The 24,652-nt window shown below is 36.7% G+C and overlaps 1 protein-coding gene across 6 annotated transcripts in view; it reads right to left on the bottom strand.

Moving 5' to 3' along the window:
* SLC44A1 (solute carrier family 44 member 1) overlaps nt 1-24,652 on the bottom strand; it is a 251,700-nt gene that overhangs the window by 93,885 nt on the left and 133,163 nt on the right. For 5 of the 6 annotated variants that reach the window (XR_008713846.1, XM_055579208.1, XM_055579207.1 and 2 more), the window contains exons 6-12: nt 19,318-19,487; nt 17,290-17,379; nt 13,173-13,312; nt 11,883-12,069; nt 10,431-10,596; nt 8,662-8,818; nt 7,927-8,010 (exon numbers count right to left, since the gene is read on the bottom strand). Coding sequence is in view for 5 of the 6 variants with exons in the window: in XM_055579208.1 (XP_055435183.1) it covers nt 7,927-8,010; nt 8,662-8,818; nt 10,431-10,596; nt 11,883-12,069; nt 13,173-13,312; nt 17,290-17,379; nt 19,318-19,487 (994 nt within the window). In the remaining variant the exon portion in view is untranslated. Of the gene's footprint in view, nt 1-4,832; nt 7,329-7,926; nt 8,011-8,661; nt 8,819-10,430; nt 10,597-11,882; nt 12,070-13,172; nt 13,313-17,289; nt 17,380-19,317; nt 19,488-24,652 lie in introns of those variants that run through there. The other variant, XM_055579212.1, reaches the window with a different exon arrangement.

Here is a 24,652-nt window from a genome sequence, read left to right as displayed (position 1 = left end):
AGCAACAGTAGGAAAAGGGGAACAGATAAGTACATCTCTACATGTGGACCATCATACATTAAATAGGGGCAACGGTAATCCAAATGATCCCTTTTGCATTTTGAGTGAGGGATGGAGGAAGCACAAAGTCCAATCTATACCATATATTTCACTCAGTTTGGTTCTAAATACTCCAACTTTTTAAGGGCCAGAATTAAAAATATGTTGTAAATCTTAATTTAAATAGACTGCATAAAAACTACCACTTGTCTTAGTTTAAAATAGGAAACAGTTTCAGCAGAAAGCTGCTTTCAGCAATTTATAGCAGAAAGCTTGAATATTCTCTATAACAATTCCTTTTCTTTAAGTTGTACAAAAGCATGTATACATTTGACCTTGAACAACACAGGGGTCGGGGTGCCAACTCTTTCAGACAGTTGTCAATTCCCTCTCCTACAGCTCTTAGTCTAAAGGATTCATGCCAGGGTTCTTAAGAAATTCTGAGTCCCTTGTGGCTAATACGTGTTCTCTGAACTTTCTGCCAACCACTTAGACTAACTGTATAAAAAAAAAAGTGAAGTCGCTCAGTCGTGTCTGACTCTTTGCAACCCCATGGACTATAGCCTACTAGGCTCCTCCATCCATGGGATTTTCCAGGCATGAATACTGGAGTGGGGTGCCATTTCCTTCTCCAAGACTAACTTTATAGTCTCTGTTATCTATGGTTCCTGCAGCCATGGATTCAATCAACAGCGGACTGTGTTGTACTAGAGTATGTAGTATGTATTTTTAAAAATTCCCATATAAGTGGACCCCCATAATTTTTTCATCATAAAAAATGTATTGTTTAATACATTCACATATTAATTAAAAGTGTATTGTTTAATACAGTCACATATTAAACAATACACCCACTGGTGGCCAATACCATATATTAATGACCAAAACAAGATAAAAAGGGGGTAGCACCCCACTCCCTTGAAAAAGCCCTGCCCCTTCCCTGGATTAATGCACATGCCTCCCACTCCCCATCATTCGCCTCACTCCTCCTCCCTTTAGATTAAATCCCTCTTGCCAGGGTGAGAAGTTCATCTCTGATGGACTCACACGATCTAAAGCTGTTGTTCTAGGGTCAACTGTAGGAAGCAGTGTGTAGTCATGGCACGATCCAGGCAAACTTAGATTTGAAACTTCCATTTGAAACACGTAGTAGATCATGTGATCTGCTACAAGTTACCAGACTCAATGTTTTCATGTATAAAATAGAGGAAATGCACCTTCCTTACAGAGTTGGAGAAAGTGATAATATATATAAAGTGCTTAGTGTACTATCAGGGATTTAAGTAGGTGCTCAAAAAATAACTCCCACTCATACCATGTAGAAAAGCTTTATAATCTTAGGGGTTTATCAGCTGGAGAACAGATGCCCTCCAGTGTTAAATGTACTATCTTCAAATAATGTCCAAGTAAACCAAGACCTGAGTAATTCAATGCCCAAAAGAAACAGATTCTAGTTGGAACAATCCTTCTACTTAAAGAGAATTTTATACTTTTCCATTAGATGTACAATTACTTTCCTGTCACATCAAGATAAGCACGTGCAGAAACAAAAAGCGGTTCATGGTTCACTCTGTTTATCCGCAAAACTCTAGCACCTATGCTATATATATTTAATGGCCTATTTTAAAAAAATCTAAAGCTCTTTTTATTTAAATTGAAGTATAGTTGATTTACAATACTGTGTTAGTTTCAGGTGTACAGCAAAGTGATTCATATATATGTATATATATTCTTTTTCAGAGTCTTTTCCCTTTTAGGTTATTACAAAATATCAAATATAGTTCTCTGCGCTATACAGTAGGTCCTTGCTGCTTACATATTTTATATATAGTAGTGTGCTTTAATCCCAAACTTCCAATTTCTCTCTCCCCCTCTCTCCTCTTTGGTAACAATGTTTGTTTTCCATGTCTGTGGGTCTATTTCTGATTTGTATATAAGTTCATTTGTATCATTTAAAAATTCACTTATATTTGCTTAAGATTCTACATATAAACAATATTATATCATATTTGCCTTTCTCTGTCTGGCTTACTTCACTTATCATGATGACCTCTAGGTCCATCCATGTTGCTTCAAATGGCATTATTTCATCTTTTTCTTATAGTTGAGAAATGTTCCATTATGTGTGTGTATATATATGTGTATATATATATATGTATACATATATGTGTATATATGTATACACACACATATATGTACACATATATACATATATACGTATATATACATATACATATACACACACACCACATCTTCTTTATCCATTCATAAAGCTCTTTTTTGAAGCCAACTGTATTTTCCACACTGCTTGGTACATAGCTGGGGACTATGGAATTTCATATGGTGCTGCACAATGACTCTGGTCTACCCCACTTCCATGTCAACACTCCTGTCTATTATCCTCTGTATTCTCCACAGCAGTGGCGACCAACTGGTGGCCTACAGACAACAGATGATATGTGGCCCAAAGACTATACAATGTTTGCTCTGGCTCACTCAGAATTATTCTTTTTTTATTAGTTGTAAACATTTTAATAGCAAGAGATAAAATGCAAACATCCAGAATTCTGGCTTCTCTTAGAAAACTGAAGAGTTGGAAACTGTCTATAAATTCTCACATGGCAAAGGTATATTAGAGCTAAGTGGTGACAGCCTTCTTTGGATGGAACATGAGCTCTGCAGTTGACCACTCTCTACTGCTCCCTATAGCTCTGGACCCTGGCTGCTGCACTCAGTCACGTGAAGGATGTAATGAACCTCAAGTGGCCCTTCAGGGGTTTATGTTGTCCATTTCCACTCAAGGCTTTTAACCTCAAGTTTCAAGTTTTCTTTTTTTTAAAAAATGTATTTATCTATCTTGGCTGTGTCGGGTCTTAGTTGCAGCACACGGGATCTTTGCTGTGTCACACAGACGTTTCACTGTAGCGCACTGAGTCTCTAGTTGTGGTGTCCAGGTTCAATAGTTGTGGTGCATAGGATTAGTTGCTCTGCAGAATGTGGGCTCTTAGTCCCCCGGGATCCAACCCACCTCCTCTGCACTGAAAAGTAGATTCTTAATCACTGGACTGCCAGGGAGATATCTCAGGTTGGATGTTGGCATACAGGAGGAAAATGATGTAAAGTGACATTAACCGACTCATTGTTAACCATTTCCAAAGAGTATTACAAAAACCCAAACTCCAAATGAGAGATTCTGCATGTGAATGTGAGCCACACTGCCTGGCACATGATAAGTGCTCAGGAAATGATAGCTGGCATTGTAATTGGTATTATTATTTCACTGTACTCCATTGAATAAAGATAACCTCAGAGAATAGACAGGTGATTATACAAGAAGTTTTTGAAAAATAAGAATGCAAGAGATTTGCCCCACAAGACATCTGAGATATATAATGAAACTATAATAAATATTTCAGTACTATATTCATGTAACTTATATAATACTGCACATCAACTATATTTCAAAAAAAATTAAAAACAAATAAACACAAAAACCCATACCAAACCAAACAAAAACTCAGTACTGGTAGAATAGACAAATCAATGTTACAGAAAAAAAAAGCCCAAAGACAGAATTAAGTACAATATATAAGAATTTAATACATAATTGAATTGACATTTCACTGCAGAAGAAGGGATAGATTAATCATTAATTGGTCCTGGAACAACTGATTGAATCCCAGGTAAACTTTTTTCAAAGAAGGGAAACCTCTAAAGGACTACAAGAAAAAAAGGTAGAATAATTATTTGATATTCAAGTGGGGAAAACTTTTCTAAGTAGAAAAGCCAAGAGAGAAACCACGAAGGAAAAGTTAAACAGACTTGACAAGAGAAAATAAAAATTCAGTTTAGTTCAGTTCAGTTGCTCAGTCGCGTCCGACTCTGTGACCTCATGAACCCGCAGCACTCTAGGCCTCCCTGTCCATCACCAACTCCTGGAGTCCACCCAAACCCATGTCCACTGTGTCAGTGATAAAAATTGATGTACATTATAAAAATATAAAAGAAGGTAACTGTGGGCATTACTACAGAGTAAGATTCTCCACTCACTGAAGACTTGCTGTGTCTAAGCCCATGCTCAGAGCACCATACTCTTCATACTCATGGTAACAGGCAACGTAAACACTATTGTTAGCCCTACTTTACATATGAGGTTCAGAGCTTATCAGACATTAATTGAAGTAAAATACTGCAAACTTATTCTCAAAGCTAATGAAAGTGTTAAGTAGTTAGTCAGACACAAGTGGGTCCCTGCTCCATCCTGGATGGGGCCATCTTTCCCTCCCTGACCTGGACACTGGTGATCAGAACATGCCCAGAGATCCTCCCGTAATTGCGGTTAAGACAGTTAAATTTCCAGACTTATCAAGCCCAAATAAGATAAAACCTTCCATCACATGTTGGTGCAGGCACACCAAGCCCTAAAACCCTAAAAGGTGACACAGTATAACCTGGGGTTCATTATTCTGTATTTGTAATAAACTAGTATTGCAGTGGCACCCCACTCCAGCACTCTTGCCTGGAAAATCCCATGGACGGAGGAGCCCGGTAGGCTGCAGTCCATGGGGTCGCTCAGAGTCGGACAGGACTGAGCGACTTCACTTTCACTTTTCACCTTCATGCACTGGAGAAGGAAAGGGCAACCCACTCCAATATTCTTGCCTGGAGAATCCCAGGGACAGGGGAGCCTGGTGGGCTGCTGTCTATGGGGTCTCACAGAGTCGGACACGACTGAAGCGACTTAGCAGTAGCAGTATTGCAGGATTTGTCCCGGTTCCCCACCCCCCCCGCCCTGCCCCTGCATGGATTTTGCTTGGCTGCTTGTGAGTAAGTGCTTGCACACAAGGAGAAAAGTTATATAACCTAAAACTGACAATCAACGTGTCAAATGATGCAGGACACACGGAGGGACTTGCCACTACTTTGAAAAACCAACCCTATGCCCAGCTGGAGGGCTGCTTCTAGTTTCCACACAGCTCACTCTCCTTTTCTTTCTGGGGAGTGTACTTTCGCTTTGCTTAATAAAATTTCTGCTGCTTAAAAGTGTTCTATATCTTTTGATTGAATTCTTTCCTTCGGGAGGTCAAGGACTGAGTTGCCATTTTGCTGGTAACAAAAGTGTTAGGTTAGACGGTGAGATCATGGGTGATGTTTTTTTCTTGTTTTGGTTTTCCAAACTCTTCAGTATTTTATATTACATTTACTGTCAGAGAAAAGACACATTATAGAACTAACTTTTGAATTCTTTGTCACAGCTCTGTTATCTTAGAGTAAAACACAGCGAGTTCTTTATAAATAAATAAAATGGGGTAGGGAAAGAGTGATAATAACACTTACTAGGTGTCTACCAAAAGCTAGACACTGTAAGAGTTGACTTATCTGCATTATATTTCATCCTAACCTAAAGCCTATGAGGACAGGTATATTTTTTCCACTTACTGAAGAAGGAAACTGAGACTCAGAGGTTTCACCGAGCTTGCTAGGGAAGGAAACACATCTTCAACATCTGGGCTCTTTCTACTGTGGCTTCACACCTGTAGCAGAGCACTAAGGTTATACCTGCTGACTGCGTGTGATAGTATTAAACTGTCTCTTCTAAAACTAGCAGATCATACACTTATACCCTGCTTTCTCAAATTTTAGAAAAGTCTCCAGAGCTCATTGATTTAGTACCACCATTATCCCCATCATGTTAAGTACTTCAAACAGATGGGTGCCCATCCTGCTCTGAAACATTTCACAGGAACAAGGGTTATAAAATTCCACTGGCAACTGGTACTTATGCTTAAAATTAATCTGTTACGGCAAGAAGTATTCTAATATTTTTAATATATTGACCTCATCTCAACATTTCAATGAAAACAAGAGATATGACGCTCCAATGGTAACCAGTCTCCACACTAGAATACTTCATATTCCAAGTATGAGTTTAGAATCACTCTCCCTAAACCTTCACTCCCATAATTGGTTTGCTACTATGTCAATGCTCTCCTTGAATCTTCAAGCATCATGCCTACCTCTTGAAGATGCAAAATGGACAAAACTTGTATAAGAAACACCAACTTGTAGTTTGGATATACATCACAGGACTATTAGGACTAAATTGCTGACTACTGTTTAGCTTGGAATGAGCTGAAAACTTTATATATGTTTTCACCTGGTTACCATCTTGATATCATGAGATTTGTTTCCTTCCTTTAGCACTTATCCTTTTTGAGTTCCTTACAGTTTTATATCATTCGCTTAATCTTTTTTAGTCCAAATATTTGGTGACTAATCATTCATTCAAAAAACATTTAAAGACCACCTATTGTATACTAGGCACTATGGAAGTTTCCACAGAGACAAAAATAAGATCCTGTCTTTAAGGAGCTAAAAGTCTAAAGGAGGAGATAAAGTAAGCAGACAACTCTTATACAGTGCTCCCAGTGTTTTCAGAGAGGTATGAACTGATATTGTGCAATGTCAGAGGAGGAGCTGGTAATGAGGGAAAGTTTCTTGGAGGTGGTGCTCAGGAAGAATCATTAAAGACCAATAGGAGCTAGTAAGACATTGGAAGGAAGTTATTTTCTGCACATTTTGGAAACTGTGAGAGCAAAAGGTGCCTATGGGAAGCGAAAACACACAGCTGAGGTTAGCGCATCTCTCTGAATATAAACTATTTAGTGACGGATACAAAATGTAATGATGATTATCGTTATTGCATCCATCAACTTTTTTGATGAAGATGACTTGTTCCAAAACCAAATTTTAAAAAACATAATTTTGCAGAATGTTGTGGCTGTTCCTAGTTATTTTAATAATGACCTTCCCAATACTTTACATCCGAAGAGTATTATGAACCTCAGGAATGTATTTTGCTAATGAAAAGTGAAATCTACTTCTTCACATTAATCATAGAACTCCAATAAAGCAGACTCCAGGCATGCTCAACACCATCACCACAGGACTCCCTCCCTTTGACTACGTGTGAGTGAATGGACAGTGCAATGCTACTCTTCAATCACTTAAAGGTTAATGGTGAGAAAGTCAATTTTTATCTGTGGTCTATTAGATAAGGGCATCAGTACATTAGAATTGATTTTTAGGGGCTGGAGAAAAGTGGTTAAGAAAAACAACTCAAGATGAAAAGAGTGCTTCACAGTGAGAGTCCTACATGCTCAGATACAGAAAGACAGAGGACCAAGCCACTCCTCTGTTACTCCATAAGTATCAATCCCTCCATTTGACCTCAGAAATAGCACTTTCATTGCTAGTATTTTCCAGGCCAGTACCACAGTCTTCAGCAGCTGGATAAAGCAAAAACAAAAAAACCCCATGGCATGTTAATTTTGAACAATAGTAGACAGTTGCAAAAAAGGAGTAAGCGTCACAACAACTTTTCACTAAAGCTTTCAAACAACATTAAATGAATTAAAGAACAATGGCTAGGGTAGACACGATTCTCAGGGAAAATCAAAGATAAAATGTGAATTAAGGGATAAAAGATAAATGATTTTCCTGAAAGATGGACTCTAAGGAAATTTATCCATGTATTACAATTAATTTCACTCCGTTGTGTTTGACTCTTTGTGACCCCATGGACTATACAGTCCATGGAATTCTCCAGGCCAGAATACTGGAGTGGGTAGCCTATCTCTTCTGCAGGGGATCTTCCTGACCCAGGAATTAAACTGGGGTCTCCTGCAATAATAAGCTTTGGGAAGAATATATATTGTGTTTCAAAATAAGAATATGATTAAAATAGTTATACTTGATTAAGGCACAATGTACAACACCATGAGAAAAAAACATTTTTCAATTAAACTCAAAAACTTTATCTTGAAAGAAGAAACAATGAACCTATCTTTGAAAGTGAGTGTTAGATGTATTTTTAAAATCTTTTACCTGATTTAAATAATTTAGGCACTTTTCAAGACACCAAAGGCAACAAATGCAAGATTTCAGCACACATCGAGCACAAGCATTTTCCTGGAAAGAATGAATAATGAAAATAATTAAAGACCAAAGAATCAAACCATACCAGGTAGCATATAAATTTTAGAAAAGTAAAAATTAAGAAAAATCACAACCTATGCTTTAAAGCCTCCACACTCATCCTTTTTTCCCTCAAAATGTAATGGTTGAATTATTTTTAATCATTTCAATCCAACATTTACTTAGTACCTATTGCATATAAGTGCCATGAGAGTGGAGAAGAGAGAGAGAAGATGCCACTTGGGAGGTTAGAGGACTCAGGGGAGGTTTCTAGGAAGAGGGGGCATTTGAGCTAAGCTATGCAGAAATGCGACACGACTGAAGTGACTTAGCAGCAGCAGCAGCATGCAGAAATGCATGTTGTTTCCGCAGTTAAGGACAGGAAGGAGGGTTCCAAGGAGGAAAGTGTGGATTCACACAGAGGAATAGAAGCACAGGATATTTGGGGAAACCTGTGATTAGATACATTTTGCCAGAGCATATGAGTACGAGAGTGGGAAATAAGGAGACTGAATTAGATTCCACTTGGCAAGGACATGGAAGAAAACATTCACACTTGGACTTAATATCATTGGGAATTTTGCTACGTGCAGAACTGAGATCTGGAATGTGCCCACACAAAGTCCAGAAAAGGTTTTTCCTTACCTTTCCTTTGAGCTGACTGTGAATGTACATAAGGATCATTCGTGGAATTTTGACTAACGTGATAATGAAAGAACCTTTTGCCACAGTACCAAGGTGATAACGAATAAGGCGATTCACTGATGCCAGAATTGGTGTAAATGGCAAATTCCTTTTATCCCTGTTTAAAAAATGACCAAACAGACAATTAAAGGCTTGACCAGGATAGAAACACAGAAAAGATTTAGTTCAAAAAAGAGTGAAAAATTAGTTCATTTTCCTTATTCTAGTTCTATGGCAAAATAGCAAAGTAACTACAAGCGTTTCAGATGTATCATGTAAAATTAATGCTTCATTTCTTTATGGTAGTTTCATGGGGTTCTTATGCTCTAATACTTTAAGTTAAATAAAACTGCTTTGAAAGCTCTTACTAGTAAATAGTTATGGCGGTATTTACATAATCAGATAATGGAACATAGAAAGATGTTAGACTTGGCACTTCATTTTAATGGAAAACTGTCAGGCCTACTGTAGTGCATAGTTAGCTCTGAAATTAGGAAAGGAAGTCACAACACCTTTTCTGATCCATACAAATTAAAGACTTGGTAACCTGTGCTAGATCCTTATATAAGCAAAAATACTGGGTTGACCAAAAAGTTCACTCAGCTTTTTCCATACCATCTTATGTGGAAAAACCCAAAAGAACTTCTTGGCTAACCCAATACTTAAGACACTAACTAGATTTATTTTTCTGATAAATGTAATTTAAGTGTAGCATGACCTGCTATTCTAATCAATGTTTAAGAAAGTTACAGAAGAGAATAAAGAATAAAATAATGACCTCCCATTTTCCTACCTCACAGAATTATCAACTACACATTTTGTCATATTGAGTTCCACTTACTTCTTAAAGAAATTAAACTCTTAACAGCCTCAGTTCCATTTCCTTCAGGCATAATTACTTAGATTATCTTAAGTTTTCTTTTCTTTTTTCTTGCTTTTTTTTTTTAAATTGATGTATAATCGACCTACAATACTATGTTAGTTCTGCATATATAACATAGTGATTCACTATTTCTACACATTACAAATGATCACCACAATAAGTCTAGTTGTCATCTGTCACCATACAAAATGATCACAGTATTATCGCCCATATTCCCCATGTGAGACTTTTCATCCCCATCATCATTCATTTTTTTTTGTAACTAGAATTTTGTACCTTTTAATCTCCTTCACCTATTTCACTCACAGCCTCGACCCCTCCTCTGGCAGTCACTTGATTTTTCTCTGTATCTATGAGGCTTCCCTGACAGCTCAGTTGGTAAAGAATCCGCCTGCAGTGCAGAAGACCCCAGTTCGATTCCTGGGTCAGGAAGATCTGCTGGAGAAAGGATAGGCTACCCACTCCAGTATTCTTGCACTTCCCTTGTGGCTCAGCTGGTAAAGAATCCACCTGCAATGCAGGAGACCGGGGTTTGATCCCTGGGTTGGGATGATCCCCTGGAGAAGGGAAAGGCTACCTACTCCAGTATTCTGGCCTGGAGAATTCCATGGACTGTATAGTCTATGAGGTTGCAAAGAGTCAGACACAACTGAGTGACTTTCATTTGAGTCTATTTCACATGAGTCTATTTGTTATGTTTATTTGTTTTGTTTTTTAGATTCCACATGTAAGTGAAATCATACAGGTATCTGACATTCTCTGCCTGACTTATTTCACTTAGCATAATACCCTCTAGGTCCATCCATGTTGTTACAACTTAAGTTTTCTGACAAGTATAAATTCTCACCTAGTAAAATAGTAGGTCACCACAGCTCCTGCCACGGTCATCTGCTGACAGGCTAAAATAAATTCACTGATCCAAATCAGGCCCACCACATGGTACCACCACATGTACTGCAGAGGCCCTGACATTTTGAACTCCACAAAGCCTTGTTCATTCTGAACAGCACTACCTAGGAAAATATCAAAGAAGGAAAGAAGAAGCACATAAAGTATAAACCAAAAAACATGGCTATTAAATCTAGGAGATTAAGCTAGTTTCCAACAATATATCCCTACCCCCAAACCACTGGCATTATGATCACAGTGTTTATTTCATTAAGGGACAAAAATAATTATCACTTCAAAAGTTGTGTAGCAGAATACTGTAAAACCAAGCATTAAGTTTTCCTCAAAGAACATATATAGCTTTTAAAGGTTGCTTTGTTTGAATATAATTCTTACCACATTATCAGTTATTTAGTTTAGTTATGAATTTTCCAACACTTCAGTTTTCTTAAAGAGCTATTACTTGTCCAATAATTACAGATATAAAATTAGCAAAGTACAGAAATTAATATTATTTTCAATTGGTGGTGTGTTGAATGACCAGAGAAGTTACATATATGCTTATTATCCTTATACCATTCTTCATAATTAATTCCATTTAGACACATAACTTTTGATATTAAGTATGGCTACAAGTAAGTCCGAGCATCTAACTATGAACTGTATCACCACTAGCTCTATATAGATTCAGGTTATTTCCAAACCAGAAAACCCCAAGGAGGCAGGTTGATCTTTGGCTTTCACTGGAGTTTGAGGCAACTCCAGAGGAGCACTAATGCATTCATTAGTTCATCTCAGAATGAATCTAAATGTCTGAGTCAGGACAGGAGCTTACTTCAAATCCACAACCATCTCAAAACTGGATATGATTTCGGTCCCTACCTGGTTTAGACTCACTTTGCTGGGAAGATCTAAATATCATGAATAGGGAATGCGTTTTTTTTTTTTTTAACTTTCCTTTTTATATTGGGGTATAGCAGATTAACAATGTTGTGATAGTTTCAGGTAAACAGTGAAAGGACTCATCCATCCGTACTCATGCATCCGTTCCCCACCAAACTCTCCTCCCCTCCAGGCTGTCATATAACATATCCCTGTGCTATACAGTAGGTCCTTGTTGGTTATCCATTTTAAATATAGCAGCGTGCACGTGTCCATCCCAAACTCCCAAACTATCCCTTCCCCACATTCTCACCCCTGGCAACCATTTGTTCTCTAAGTCTATTTCTGCTAAGTAAGTTCCTCTGTAAAAAGGTAATGTGTTATTGAAGAGCCATAACCTCTGTTATTTCTGATGGCTATCAGACCTTAGTCCATAAACATCTTAAGAATTATATTTCTCTGATGTTTTAAAATATTTTAATGCAAATCAGTTTCATCGCTAAAAGAAAGCAGCAACATGTCTTCTTACCGGCTGTGCCAAGAAAGAGAAGTGTCATGATCCAGTACACCCAAAACAGGACAAGAGCAAAGAAAGTCCAGAAGGGCTGGAAGACTAGCAGCGGCAAGTGAATGAAGACCTTGCCAGCCACGTGGAACAAGGCAATGGTGAGAGCAACCCGCTTGCGCATCACCAGCATGACCAGGAACAAGATAACCTGTATGGAGAAAATGGATGGGAAGGTTCTAGCTGCTGTTTTAACTGGTAAAAACGAAAACAATGGTAGAAAAATTTTAACATAACTCTTAATTCCACTTATCATTTTTCATTATTTACTGAAAATGTCCTTTAAAGCTAAACATAGAAGAATTTCTAAATTATTAACATATCCTAGAATGCTACTTTTCCTTTGTCTACTTATTACAAATCAAAACATGTTGCTTGTCATCAGGATGAGACTCATAAAATTTTGAAAACTGGGGAGAAGACCATATGCTATGATCACAAAAGCACAGGTATTTGTACGTCCTCTCCCTTATTGGATCATGAGCACCTTAAGAGCAGGGTTCACGTCAAACTTATTCACTCCCCACTCTGCCCTGGCACTTGGCACAGAGAAATGTACTTAAAAGATCATTAATAAGTATTTGCACAATGATAGCAAACAAAAATCTTTTGGAACCAATGGTTTTATAGTGGCTTTGTTTTTAGTTTCTAATGCTCAATAAAAAGCTTGGGATTGCTCCAAGAAGTAAACTGAGATTTTTTTTCCCCTTTTATCAGATATGAGAGGGAGATACACCAAAAATATAAATATAGATTATTGAACGACGTGAATTAATAATTTTACTGTAATTAGTATAATAATTATACTAGTGAAGCTCACCTATATTTTTGGAATAATGTTGTTAAAAAGTTTAAAAGGAAAAAAGTGGGAAAATAATTCGTGAAAAACAGAATAACATGAGATGGCTTATTTCTTAATATACTTTTCTATAATAAAGAGAACTGTTTTTTAAAAATAGTTACATTATTTCATGACAGTATGATATATGTTCTTACTAGAAAATGATAATTAATATTCTAGGTGAAAATTCCCTCTCAAAAAGCAGACAGTGCCGAACAAAATGTCGCATCAAATAGCACCCATCAATTAGCGAAGCCTCTGAAGACTTCTGAGGAGGTCATACCCCATGGGACAGAGATTTAACCTAATAGTGATCAAGGGTAGGCTTGCAATAGCTAGGGGTAAGTTTCTGCTTCATTAACGGTCTATAAATAAAACATAAACCTGAAAGACACACCGAGGCCTGTACTCACCGTGAAGACGGTTGCTGAAATGGCATAGATGAGGAGGGCCCGAAGATTGGCCTCAGCTACCTGAGGCTGTTCTGGAATAACTGTTTCTTTGGGAGACTTTCTTTGCTTTGCATACAGCCACCAGAGTACACCTGTGCCAGCTGGAAACAGGAAACAATTTTGCAATAATCAGCACAAGAAAATGTGTAACATAAATCCTCAATTTTCTAGACCCTTCCTATACCTCACCATGGACTAACAGCAACAATCCATTTGGCTAGGAGGCGTGTGGCTGTCACTTTTTGCCAGCAAAGGGGAACTCCAATGACTCCACTATCATCTTCCACATTACGCACTTACAAATCTTTAACTGTATCAAATGAACTTTCTTTTACTATATTATCAATTCTGAAGCTGACAGAGAGCCCAGGAAGGAAAGATACCCTTGAGAGGCACTGGTCACTGAAGACAGCCTCAGCACCTGTTTAAGCTAGGGAGTGTGTGGAAAGCAAGTAAAGGGCATAGAAATCAGCAATGAAGGGACTTCCCCAGTGATCCAGTGGTTAAGACTCCACACTTCTAAGGCAGGGAGCATGGGTTAGATCCCTGGTTGGGCAACTAAGATCCCACATGTCATGCAGTTTTGTGACAAAAAAAAAAAAAAGAACCAAAGTTAAAAAAAAAAAATCAGCAATGAAGCTGAGGAAGGCAAAGATCTTCTCTGTTGTACAATAACCCCAGTGCCTAGTGACGACACACTCACATAGTTGATAAAATATTCATACTATGAATAAATGAAGGTCAAGTGAGTAGTTCCTACCATAGGTAGGAACAAAGGAAATCTTTGACAGTTTGATAGCAGTGGGTATTAGAAATGGGACTTTTTATCTCTATCACTTGCTCAGAGATTCTAGATGGAAGAGGGAGGCATAACTGCCTCCAAATAAGAGAGCTGCATCAGACACCTTCATTCAATTCATTTGGTATATTTTGAGTGCCCGCAGCATCTACTGTTCTAGGGGTTAAGGCCTGCATGCATGCATACTCAGTCATGTCTGACTCTTTTGTGACTTCTCTGTCCATGGGATTTCCTGGGCAAGAATACCAGAATGGGTTGTCATTTCCACTCCAGGGGATCTTCCTGATCTAGGGATCGAACCCATGTCTCTGGTGTCTCCTGCATTGGCAGGTAGACTCTTTACCAACTTTGCCACCTGGGAAAACCCCCAGGAGTTGAGGACAGAGGACAGAGCAGTAAAAAACCAAGCCCCCAACATCACCTCTTCCGGAGCTTATACAGTTTTGGGGGAACAAAAAAAATAAGGAAACAACCAAAACCACAGTATATTAAACCTAAAAAAAAAAGCTGCTTAATAAGAGGGATAGAAGTGTTAGTGTTGGGAAAGCAGTACAATTTTATATATGATGGGTAACTAAGCCCTCTCTGGGGTGAGATGATATCTGAGCAAAAGAATCAAAGACAGGGAGAAAACAAATCTATGAAACTAAGGAAAGAGTGTTCCAGACAAGAAGGAATAGCAAGTTCTAAGATGCTGAGATGGGGCCACACCTAGCAGGAGAGAAAGTAAGAGGCCATTATAGCCACAGCAATGAGCAACGGAAAAAGTGATAAAAGATGTGGGTAGAGCAGGAGCTGGCTTCCAGATCATACCGTAAGGCCTTGTAGGCTGTGGTAAGGAAATGGGAGGTTCAGAGTAGAGGCATGTACATATATATCTAGGTGGACAAGGGAAATGCCTGAGAGAAGCACTGGGCTAAGATCTATGCAAATCAACTCAATCCATCTGCACTCAAGTCAAGAGTGAATAGTGTCAAAGGGAAATTCCTTAGTATTTGTAAGCAAACATTAAGCATAAATTTTTCTTCTACTGAAGATGAGTAAGCAAAACAACTGAGTCTATGGAAAATGTTTCTGAGAAAGGGAAATACTACTTCCATTTTGGAATCTTGAAGGTACAAGAAAATTGCCTGGAAAACTATTTAATATCCTCAAAAACAGGAATAAAATACATTCTCTCTAAACAGAAAAAGTTGAGAGAAAGGCTGAAGTTATAGGAAAATATATAGAATAAGATAATTGTTATGATATTAAGGACATTGTTCATAACATCCACAGTAGATATCATTTATTAACCATTTAAACTTCTATGTTCTTCTAAACTTCTAAACTTTAAACTTCTAAAACCATTTGTGCCAGGAATTAGCACAAATAGATGTAACTACATTTAATTACAATGCTATTAAGTGGGTATTATCAGTGCCACTTTACAAATGATAAAATTGAAAATTTAGGGAAGTTCAATAGCATGCCAAATGCCACATATCTGGTAAGTGGGAGAGCTAAGATTCAAGCTAGAGCTAGTCCATCACTGACTCAATGGACATGAGTTTGAGCAAACTCCAGGAGATGGTGAAGGACAGGGAAGCCTGGCATGCTGCAGTCCATGGGGTTGCAAAGAGTCTGACACAACTGAGCAACTGAACAACAGATAGGATTCAAATCTACTTTTATTCTAAAAGCTATTCATCTGTTATGAACTGAATGCTTATGTCTCCCCAAAATCCATCTACCGAATCCTAATCCTCACTGTGGTGGTATTTGGAGGTGGGACCTTTAGAAGATGAAGGGGTCATAAGAGTGGAGCCCTCATGAATACGATTAGTGCCCTTTTTGTAAAAGAGACCTCAGGGAGCTCCTATCCCTCTTCTGCCGTGTGAGGACAGCAATCAGATGGCTGGAAACAGGAAGTCAGCCTTCAGATGCCAAATCTGCTGGTGCCCCGATCTTGTATGCTCCAACCTCCACAACTTTGAGAAATAAATGTTTGTGGTTTATAGGGCTATGGTGCTTTGCTACAACAGTCCAATCTGACTAAGACATCATCTAGCACCCAATTAGATTTGAAGGCTACAAACTGAAATGAAAAGTATGATGGTTGAGAGAAGGAAGAACTACAAATTAGATGAAATTGGAATAACAAAATTAAGTAATCAAGTACAGAAGTGATACTGAGGAATATAGCAGATAAACTTGAAGAGTTCTTCCTGAATGTAAAGAAAATGACAAAAGGACTAAAAATGCTAATTTGGTAGATGACTGGGGAATAACAAGAATCTTCAGTCAAAAACCACTAGAATAGAAACAATAATCAAGCACAGAAATACAGAAAACTTTTCAAAGTTAAAAAAGATCCTCCCAAAAGAGATCATAGGCAAACTTAGTTAGGATTCTGAACTAGACAAAGATTTTAAGTTGTAAGTTAAAAATTACATAAATATCTGGTAAGTAAGGTAGGTTATGGGCAAAGGAACAAACTTAGACTGATGTCAAAGTTCTCCGAAATAAAGTATAGATATAAAGCAACATAGTGTATCTCAAGAATTTTATATGCAACAATTTTACATTCACATATGATGACAAAGGCAATCTTAGATAACCAAGAATTCAGAATATATACAACCCACAAGTCCTTCATGAATAAATTACTGAACTCAGATTCTAGTCAAAACAAATATGAATTGAAATTAAGAACTCAAGAATGGACTTTTATAAAAATAGAAGCAGAATAACTGAATCACTCTGCTGTACACCCGAAACCAATACAACATTGTAAATCAACTATACTCTAATAAAAAATAAAAACAGGACCAGCAGTTATCACTAAAACCAAGTAAGGAGAATCTTAAGGCAAAGGTAAGCAAAAGTCTTTTAAAAAAATACAACAAATAATATTTTAACTTTAATAATAACCTGAATATGAACACTCAAATTATTTAATAAGAGCCAAAAAGTGCAAATGGGCAGAAAGAAATAGAATTAGAAAGGTAGAAAAATCTATGCTAAATTTAAAGGGAGAAGGACTCAACAAATACTGCTTCCTTTCAGCCTTTAAAAACCATAGAATTCTAGATTGAAGAATATTTTCTGAAAATATATAGGTTACCAACTGCAGAACTAAAAATAAAATGTATACTATCCAAAGCAAGGGTGAAAATAACCAGAGAAAACATAATTCATACAGCAAAGAAAGATAGGGAAAACAAAATAAGGAAGCATAAATGTAAGGAAAACATAAAACAGATGACATCAGGGGTGACAAAGGAAAAAGTAGCTTACCAAGTGAACCCAGGATGAGCAGAAATGTTAAGATCCACACAAGTATTCTTGATATATACCTGATTATCACCATCAAAATCATGGACAGAACTGTAGGGAAGATAAAGGACACACAGAATATCATTTGAAAACATTAGAAAATATAAGAGAAACTCTTTCAATTGTTTTCTCCTAGGGAAAATAATTTGTTGCTATTGACAAGTTCATGACCCCAATTTTGGTAAGAATGGAAATTGGCTGCTTTTGTACCTTGACTTGAGTACTTGCGTCCCTTGAACAGCATCACTTAAAACCAAAAGCGCCTAACTGTGGGTTTATAAACGACAGAACAGAATACATGCAAATGCATATGGTGACTCAAAGACAGCACAGAACTGTTGTGGATTCACCACGAGAAGACACCAGAACTCGCATGCAAACAGAGATGACCACACACAAAGTGTAGAGAATGACATGCCATGTTCGTGACCAGAAAATTACCAAACATAGACAGAGATCAGTTAAATTAAATGCTACATTTCCTTGTGTCATCTATGTGCTTCAGGACCAACTTCTCGGATGTTTGTTTTGGCCAACAAGTCAGATGGTATATTATCTTTTTCTAGTTTTTTCTCCTCTAAAACTCCAAGATATGGTCTGACTCTATAGAGTAATATCCTGAAAACGACTGAAGTCAAAATTCCTGACCTTACTTCTCAACTCGGGTCAGGAGTCTTGATCGAGAAGCTCTTCAAAAAGGAGCAAAGCTTAGCTGAGTTATTTAGCCAACTCCTATACCCACCCCAATGTGACAAAATCTTTAGTGAAAAAAATCTCAAAACAAAAAACTGAGAGGATTTAACCCTTGTGTAGGGAACTTCATTTCTGGAAATCATAATTTGTTTATCTCTAATTATTTAAAGTCTTGTTTCACAAACGAATAAAGATCTTAAACTTCAAAAAGAAAACTATTCTAATAAAAAATGGAATTCCAATGACTTAACATTATTAGCACTACATTTCTAGGTTTGGAATTTTTTTTCTTGGTTCAAGTATTCAACTATTTCAGAAATCAAATACTTTTTACATAAGGCTAGACTAATAGTCAAATTTTCCTGGGCCATTTGCAAAGCCAACTAAATGGTTGGGATCTGTGACTAGGTAATGTTATTGAGGTACTCACATTTGCAATAAATGTACAGGAACCAAAAACAGATGGGAGCGTTTCAAATATCACAGAAATAGCTTTTCATATGGACAGCATTATTTCAACTGAGTCAAGTACTACCTAAGCAAAAAGAAAATACTCTCTAATGACAAGACAGAAATACAGCTAGTCTTCTCAATGACTATAATTGGTGTTAACAGGCATAAACACTCATTTTATGTATATAACGAAATAGTTCTTTGGTTCCTACTACAGTTTACTTCTCCCAGCTAAAAAACTCTATAAATTCTGATATGGCTACATACAGTTCTAGGATAATATACGGAACTTACAAGTTGAAAATCACATTTATTTATTTATTACCTATTTATTGACCAAAAAACTCACTGGCTAACAAGTGGAGATTTCCTAATTTTTCCAGCAATACAGTAACATTAATTGTAGCAATGAAAAAATCATATAATCCAAATGTAACCTATCAGAAATTTATGTTTTTTGATGGAAATATATGAGAATATATAACCTCTTTTTATAAGCAAGTAAGCCTTTTGGAATCATAACTAAAAACAAAGGGGTGCTGATTCATTAAAAGAAGCCTCCTTTTATCATACTAAATGTTATTATAGACTTAATAACCAAACTTTGGGAATATACCAGTTTTCTCCAATGAGGGAAAAGGAAGGGAAATGAGTTTCAGATATATATATATATTCCTTAAAAAATATGTGTATACTTATAACTATATATAATCTGAAACAATTATTTTGGCTATGGGAAGTTAAACAATTTACAAGTATCCCCAGCAGTATTCATATTTTGGTTAAAAGAACAGTCTTCTACTGCAATACTATGTAATAGCTAATAATGAGAAAAACAATTACCTAGTGATAACAAGCAAAGTCCCAATATAATTTCTTTGCTGGTCATTACTCCACTAATCAGCCTGTGTAAGACACTATTGTCACTGACAAAGGTGATCAGGGCCTCTGCAAACTTGGCATAGCAGGAAATGTTCACAGGAGCACAGCGATGGAAGAATGGAATAGGTGCACTGGTGACACAAGAAAAAAAATCAGAAAAAAAATTACTCCTACTTAATATAAATGCCACATCAAACACACAAATGAAAGGTGAATATGACTGCAATACACTCCACCCTCCACACGTCATATGGGAGCTAAGAGCTGTGAGCTTAATGCTATGAAGATGACTGTCATGGGGCGTGATGCAAATCTTACCACAAGCTTATCAAAGAGGGTGGAGTGCATATTCCAACAGAAGACATTACCCTCCCCTTCTGAAAGGAAACACACACACATATACACACATACACAACTACCAAAAACAAAACCAAACACTTAAACTCCTCAGCCTACACATCAATCAATCGAGAGGCAGATGACAAAACTTACAAACATATACTTTATTGAACTGAAAATTAATTTTTGCCGTAAGCTATTTAAAAATAAAAAAACATATACTTTTGCTTGAAATGTGCCACCATTAATAGAATATTTGCTCTATCAGAACAACATACAAAACCTTAAATTAAAAAAGGTATTTGAGGCACCAGCTTAATAACTCATACAAAGTAGTCATACCAAGACATCAACATACAGCAGAATATGCAGCTGTTTGAAACAATAACTATGAATGCTAGCATATGGAAGAACTTATAACAATACAAGGGGAAAAAATGAAAAACATATCTAATGTGATGATTACATCTCTGTATTAAAGATCTAAGAATGAGAACAGGGGAAAAACTCTAAAGAAAAATCTCTGCTTTGTTATAGTCATGGGATTACAGATTATTTTCTTTTTATATGTTATTATTATTAGGAGATTATTTGTGTCCAAAAAAGGATCAATTATATCAGGTTTATACTGACTGCAGCTCTTACTTGTGAAGGAACATAGCTATGGATAAAGCGTGGTAGAAGTATAGTTTGTTATAACATGGTTCTATTTTAGCTTCTGAGAGCAAGTGCGGATCTAATTAATGAGATTTTAAGCAAAGCTCTATGAACATGCCCTCAGTTGTGATTTGTTCGAATTCTAAAAGAGCCCACATGTGTCCTTATGCACAACACATATTTACATGTGCATTAAGTTAAAATTAAGTTAAAAAATCACTGACTCGATGGACGTGAGTCTGAGTGAATTCCGGGAGTTGGTGATGGACAGGGTGGCCTGGCATGCTGTGATTCATGGAGTCACAGAGTCAGACATGACTGAGCGACTGAACTGAACTGAACTAAGTTAAAATTTAGTCATTACTAACATGAATCCCGCATTTTCAGAATTATGTATAGGACTATCAGTCATAGTTCTAATATAACTTTTTTGATTGGACTGATGTAAGTGTGTTCTCATTCTTGATTGGTACTGTATTTTGGTTAAATTGGTGAACAGATTACATGGTTGAGCACCAAATCCCCAAAGTCTCTAATCCCAGCAAAGCAACTTTGTATGACCTGAAGCAAAACATTGTTTTTGTTTCCTTCCTCAAAAAACAGTAAGAATGCTTCTTTTCAAGTAAGAATATAAGTGAACTATATATTGATTTTCCTTAAATATTGGTACATGAGCACCACTGGGAGTAAGAATAAACATATTCCATGCTGTTAAACTTTACGGAGCAATAAAATAATGTAATTTTAAAGATCTAGCCTTACCTTACTTACGCTTTAGAGTAAAATATATCCAAAAATGACGATAGGCATGTTTATTTTTAAAAAACTGCTTCCAAATACAAATGTGGGTGTATTTGTATACACCTCCAAAATGGTGTTGGTGAAAGATAATGCTAAAGATTTGATATTTTGACACAAACTGCAGAAAGCCAGAGCATTCTGAGTAATGCTTGAATTACAGGTATGTAAGTCACCATTTTTTGATCAAAAGTTGTTTCATTAATGATTTGAAAATATATTAAATTATAGATTTCTTTTAGATAAAATAGATTTAGTTAGAAATATTATAAGAATCAAAAAACATTAACAAGTTCTTACTCAGTGGAGACTGACCTGGGACAGAAACCTTTAAACTAACAACTGTGTTGTGACCTACAACTGCTTTTTTCCTGATACTGTCCTTGCCAGGTTAACGTCCCTGTCTAAGGACTTCTAACCATATTTTAAGCCTGGTTCTCTAGCCTTCAAAACTAAAGCCCTCCCTGGTCTATGAATGTCTACATCTTCATCTGCTTTATTTATTATCCTAAAATCTCTGATGTCAACTCTGTTTAACTCACCTGCCTCCAACCTCGAACATAAAATACATCCACCTAAGAACACTGATGCTCTGTTTGTAATATGCACCAATTTTCTTGGTCTTACTCCCGTTTTCCTTTTTCCTGTCATGTACCCATAAACCTCACACTCTGTCAAGAAGTGGCTCCTCCTAAATCTCCCATATCCTAATAGGATGTTGATATATTTTTATACTCAGAGAGAAATACACATCATCTCCAAAAGGGAGTGGAACTTGTGACAAAGAAAACTGGACTTGGGTTCAGAAGCCCTGGGTGATTCTCCTAACATTACACAGCTGCAGGTCACTATGTCTTTTTGCTTCTCTGTCCCTCCATGTGTCAGCTGAAAGGGTAGGAGCTAAGTTCTCTGTAAGTCTTTTCACATCATCTTCATCATCATCATGCTACTCATAAATCAATGATTCTAAATTAATATAAGCAGGATGCCCAGTAACTTTAGCTTTTTTCTGCTTTCCAAACTTATAATGAGGACAGCTGATTTGCAAAGGGAAGACTTATAGTCTTAAAATTCTAAGCCTTCATTTTTATTTAAGGGGGAAAGCTGAGTGATATCAGCTCTGAACTTATCCTTTCAAGTCATTTGTATACTGTATATAAACACTTGGTCAATTAGAAAGAATACTTTTATAAGTATCCTTCAAGGAAGTGGAGTAAAGTAACAACAGTTTGTTAACTTATAATTCAATCTATGTCAGTTAAAAAAAATCTGACAGCTCTAAATTTAAAGGTATAAAAATAGCACAAGCTGATTAACTACATTGTCTATCTGATGGTCAAAATGGTCAAAATCTTTTCTTGTGATAAGGAATAACAGGTAAATCTAGTGTTACTGAATAAAAGAAATATAAGGCAACGAAAGAGAAGATAACATTTGGATACAACAGCAAAAATGAAATTAAATACTTAGCTTCAAAAATAAAAAGTATTAGATTCCTTTGTCATTCTTTTTTCTCAATTCAGCTCTTTCCCAAACAGAAACAACTTGACCAGTCACAAGTTTTTAATACTTGAATTGCTTTACTATTTAAAAATCCTAAGTAATCATGGCATTGAAATGGTTTGTCTTATATTTTACCACTTAAATCCCATGTGATATAATGAATTTAAGATGAGCTATCTGATTTTGTATATCTTTCAGAAAAGTTACACTTCTGAGAGCCTAGTACATGAGATCATTTCTACTTTAGTGTCTAACCCAAATGACATACTCTGTGCTTCTTAATTAGGAGGAAAAGCATAAAGAATTCTGTTTATACAAAGTTTTCTACCTTTTAAAGCCCACAGAATATTGAATCTTTAAGAAGTCAATGTCATCCCATTAGGAACTAACTGATGCTGTTTCACATTATTGAAACATTAGTCAACAAGAACAAATGAATTTATGAGTCTTTTAAAGATTTTTTAAATTAGCCACTCATAGGAAAACTGTATCTCACCTTGGCAAACATATTGCCATTTATCTGCCTTTAAGTCCAGATTATCACAGTTAATGAGCTCCCTCAAAGTATGATGGCAAACAGTGCTTAATATCTTTTGTCCATATGCCTTCTTTCATAAGACAGAAGTCTGCACCTCACACAACTATTTTAAACCTCCAGGTTATAAATAAGCCATTACACTTGATTTCTAATTAAATTTTATTAAAGAAATAAAACAAAAAAGGGTTCTGGCAATATCTCTATAGCATAGCAAAGGCAGGAAATAAGTAATCAAGAATCTAATGGCATTATGCAGTGATGTTCACACGTTTCATTTTATTTCCTTTCTCTCCTCTTTCATGTCTATACTTCCTTTCGCCCCTCTTCAAACTAACTGTGGGTATAGACTTTGCTGCTGCTGCTGCTGCTGCTAAGTCATGTCAGTCGTGTCTGACTCTGTGCAACCCCATTGACGGCAGCCCACTAGGCTCCCCCGTCCCTGGGATTCTCCAGGCAAGAACACTGGAGTGGGTTGCCATTTCCTTCTCCGGGTATAGACTTTACAAGATCTTAAATTCAAATTCTGATTATCAAGAGTTAGTTGTGTGACTTTGGGCAATCTATCTAACCCTTCTCTTATAAGGGACAATATCCTTACAGGCTTTTGAGAGGGTTCAATGAGATAACACAAGAAACTTAAAACAGTGCTTGACACCCAGTAGGTATTGATAAATTCTAATTCACCTTGGTCCTTCACTTAAAAAATATGGATAAACAGTATTTTTTTTTTCATGACTATTAGTTTCTTATTTCTGTATCATGTTAATTCTCTAACACCTAGTGTCCTTTCTGGCATCTGAAAGTATCAAAATAAATGTTTGTTTGATGAGTAAACTGAAGTTATGAAATCTGTTTCTAGTACTGCAGTTTTCTCTAGCTATACTCAGAACTTTAAGCATTATAAACATATAGGCTGGCTAGAACTCCCCATGGCTACCATGTTCAGCACATCACCAACAGAGTTCTGATTCTGGATACAATATGGCCCTTTCTAGGCACTGGTTTGTAAAATTCAAAAACTCTTATAGGAACAGTAACCATTTGGCAACTGTGTGGCACTAGTGTTTTACCGCAAATGAGTTTACCACTGTTTTTCTTTCAAATAGGCACTACCTTCATCTGCAGAAAGTTCCTGAGTACCCAGGAAGGATGAGGACATGGGAAGGTTCTAGACGTTGATACAGATAATACTCTGAGCCATACACCAAGCACAATAACATATGTTTAACACATAATATCTTATTTAATTCTTACAGCAATTCCATGCAAGAGGTATTGGTATTCCCACTTTATACTATGAGGAAACTTGGTTTACTAAGAGCTTAACAGACTTGTTTATGCTGAGGGCCATCTGCCTGCATCACAGGTTTGCCTAGTCTTAGTCAAAAGTGTTAGTACATATAAAAAAGTCAATCAAAGTATAGTCCCTACTCTTTTTAAGGACAGAGACTAGATCTTACT

This window comes from Bubalus kerabau, chromosome 4 (assembly GCF_029407905.1).
Source record: "Bubalus kerabau isolate K-KA32 ecotype Philippines breed swamp buffalo chromosome 4, PCC_UOA_SB_1v2, whole genome shotgun sequence".
NCBI lineage: Eukaryota > Metazoa > Chordata > Mammalia > Artiodactyla > Bovidae > Bubalus > Bubalus kerabau.
This window is presented reverse-complemented; position numbering and strand designations above follow the sequence as displayed.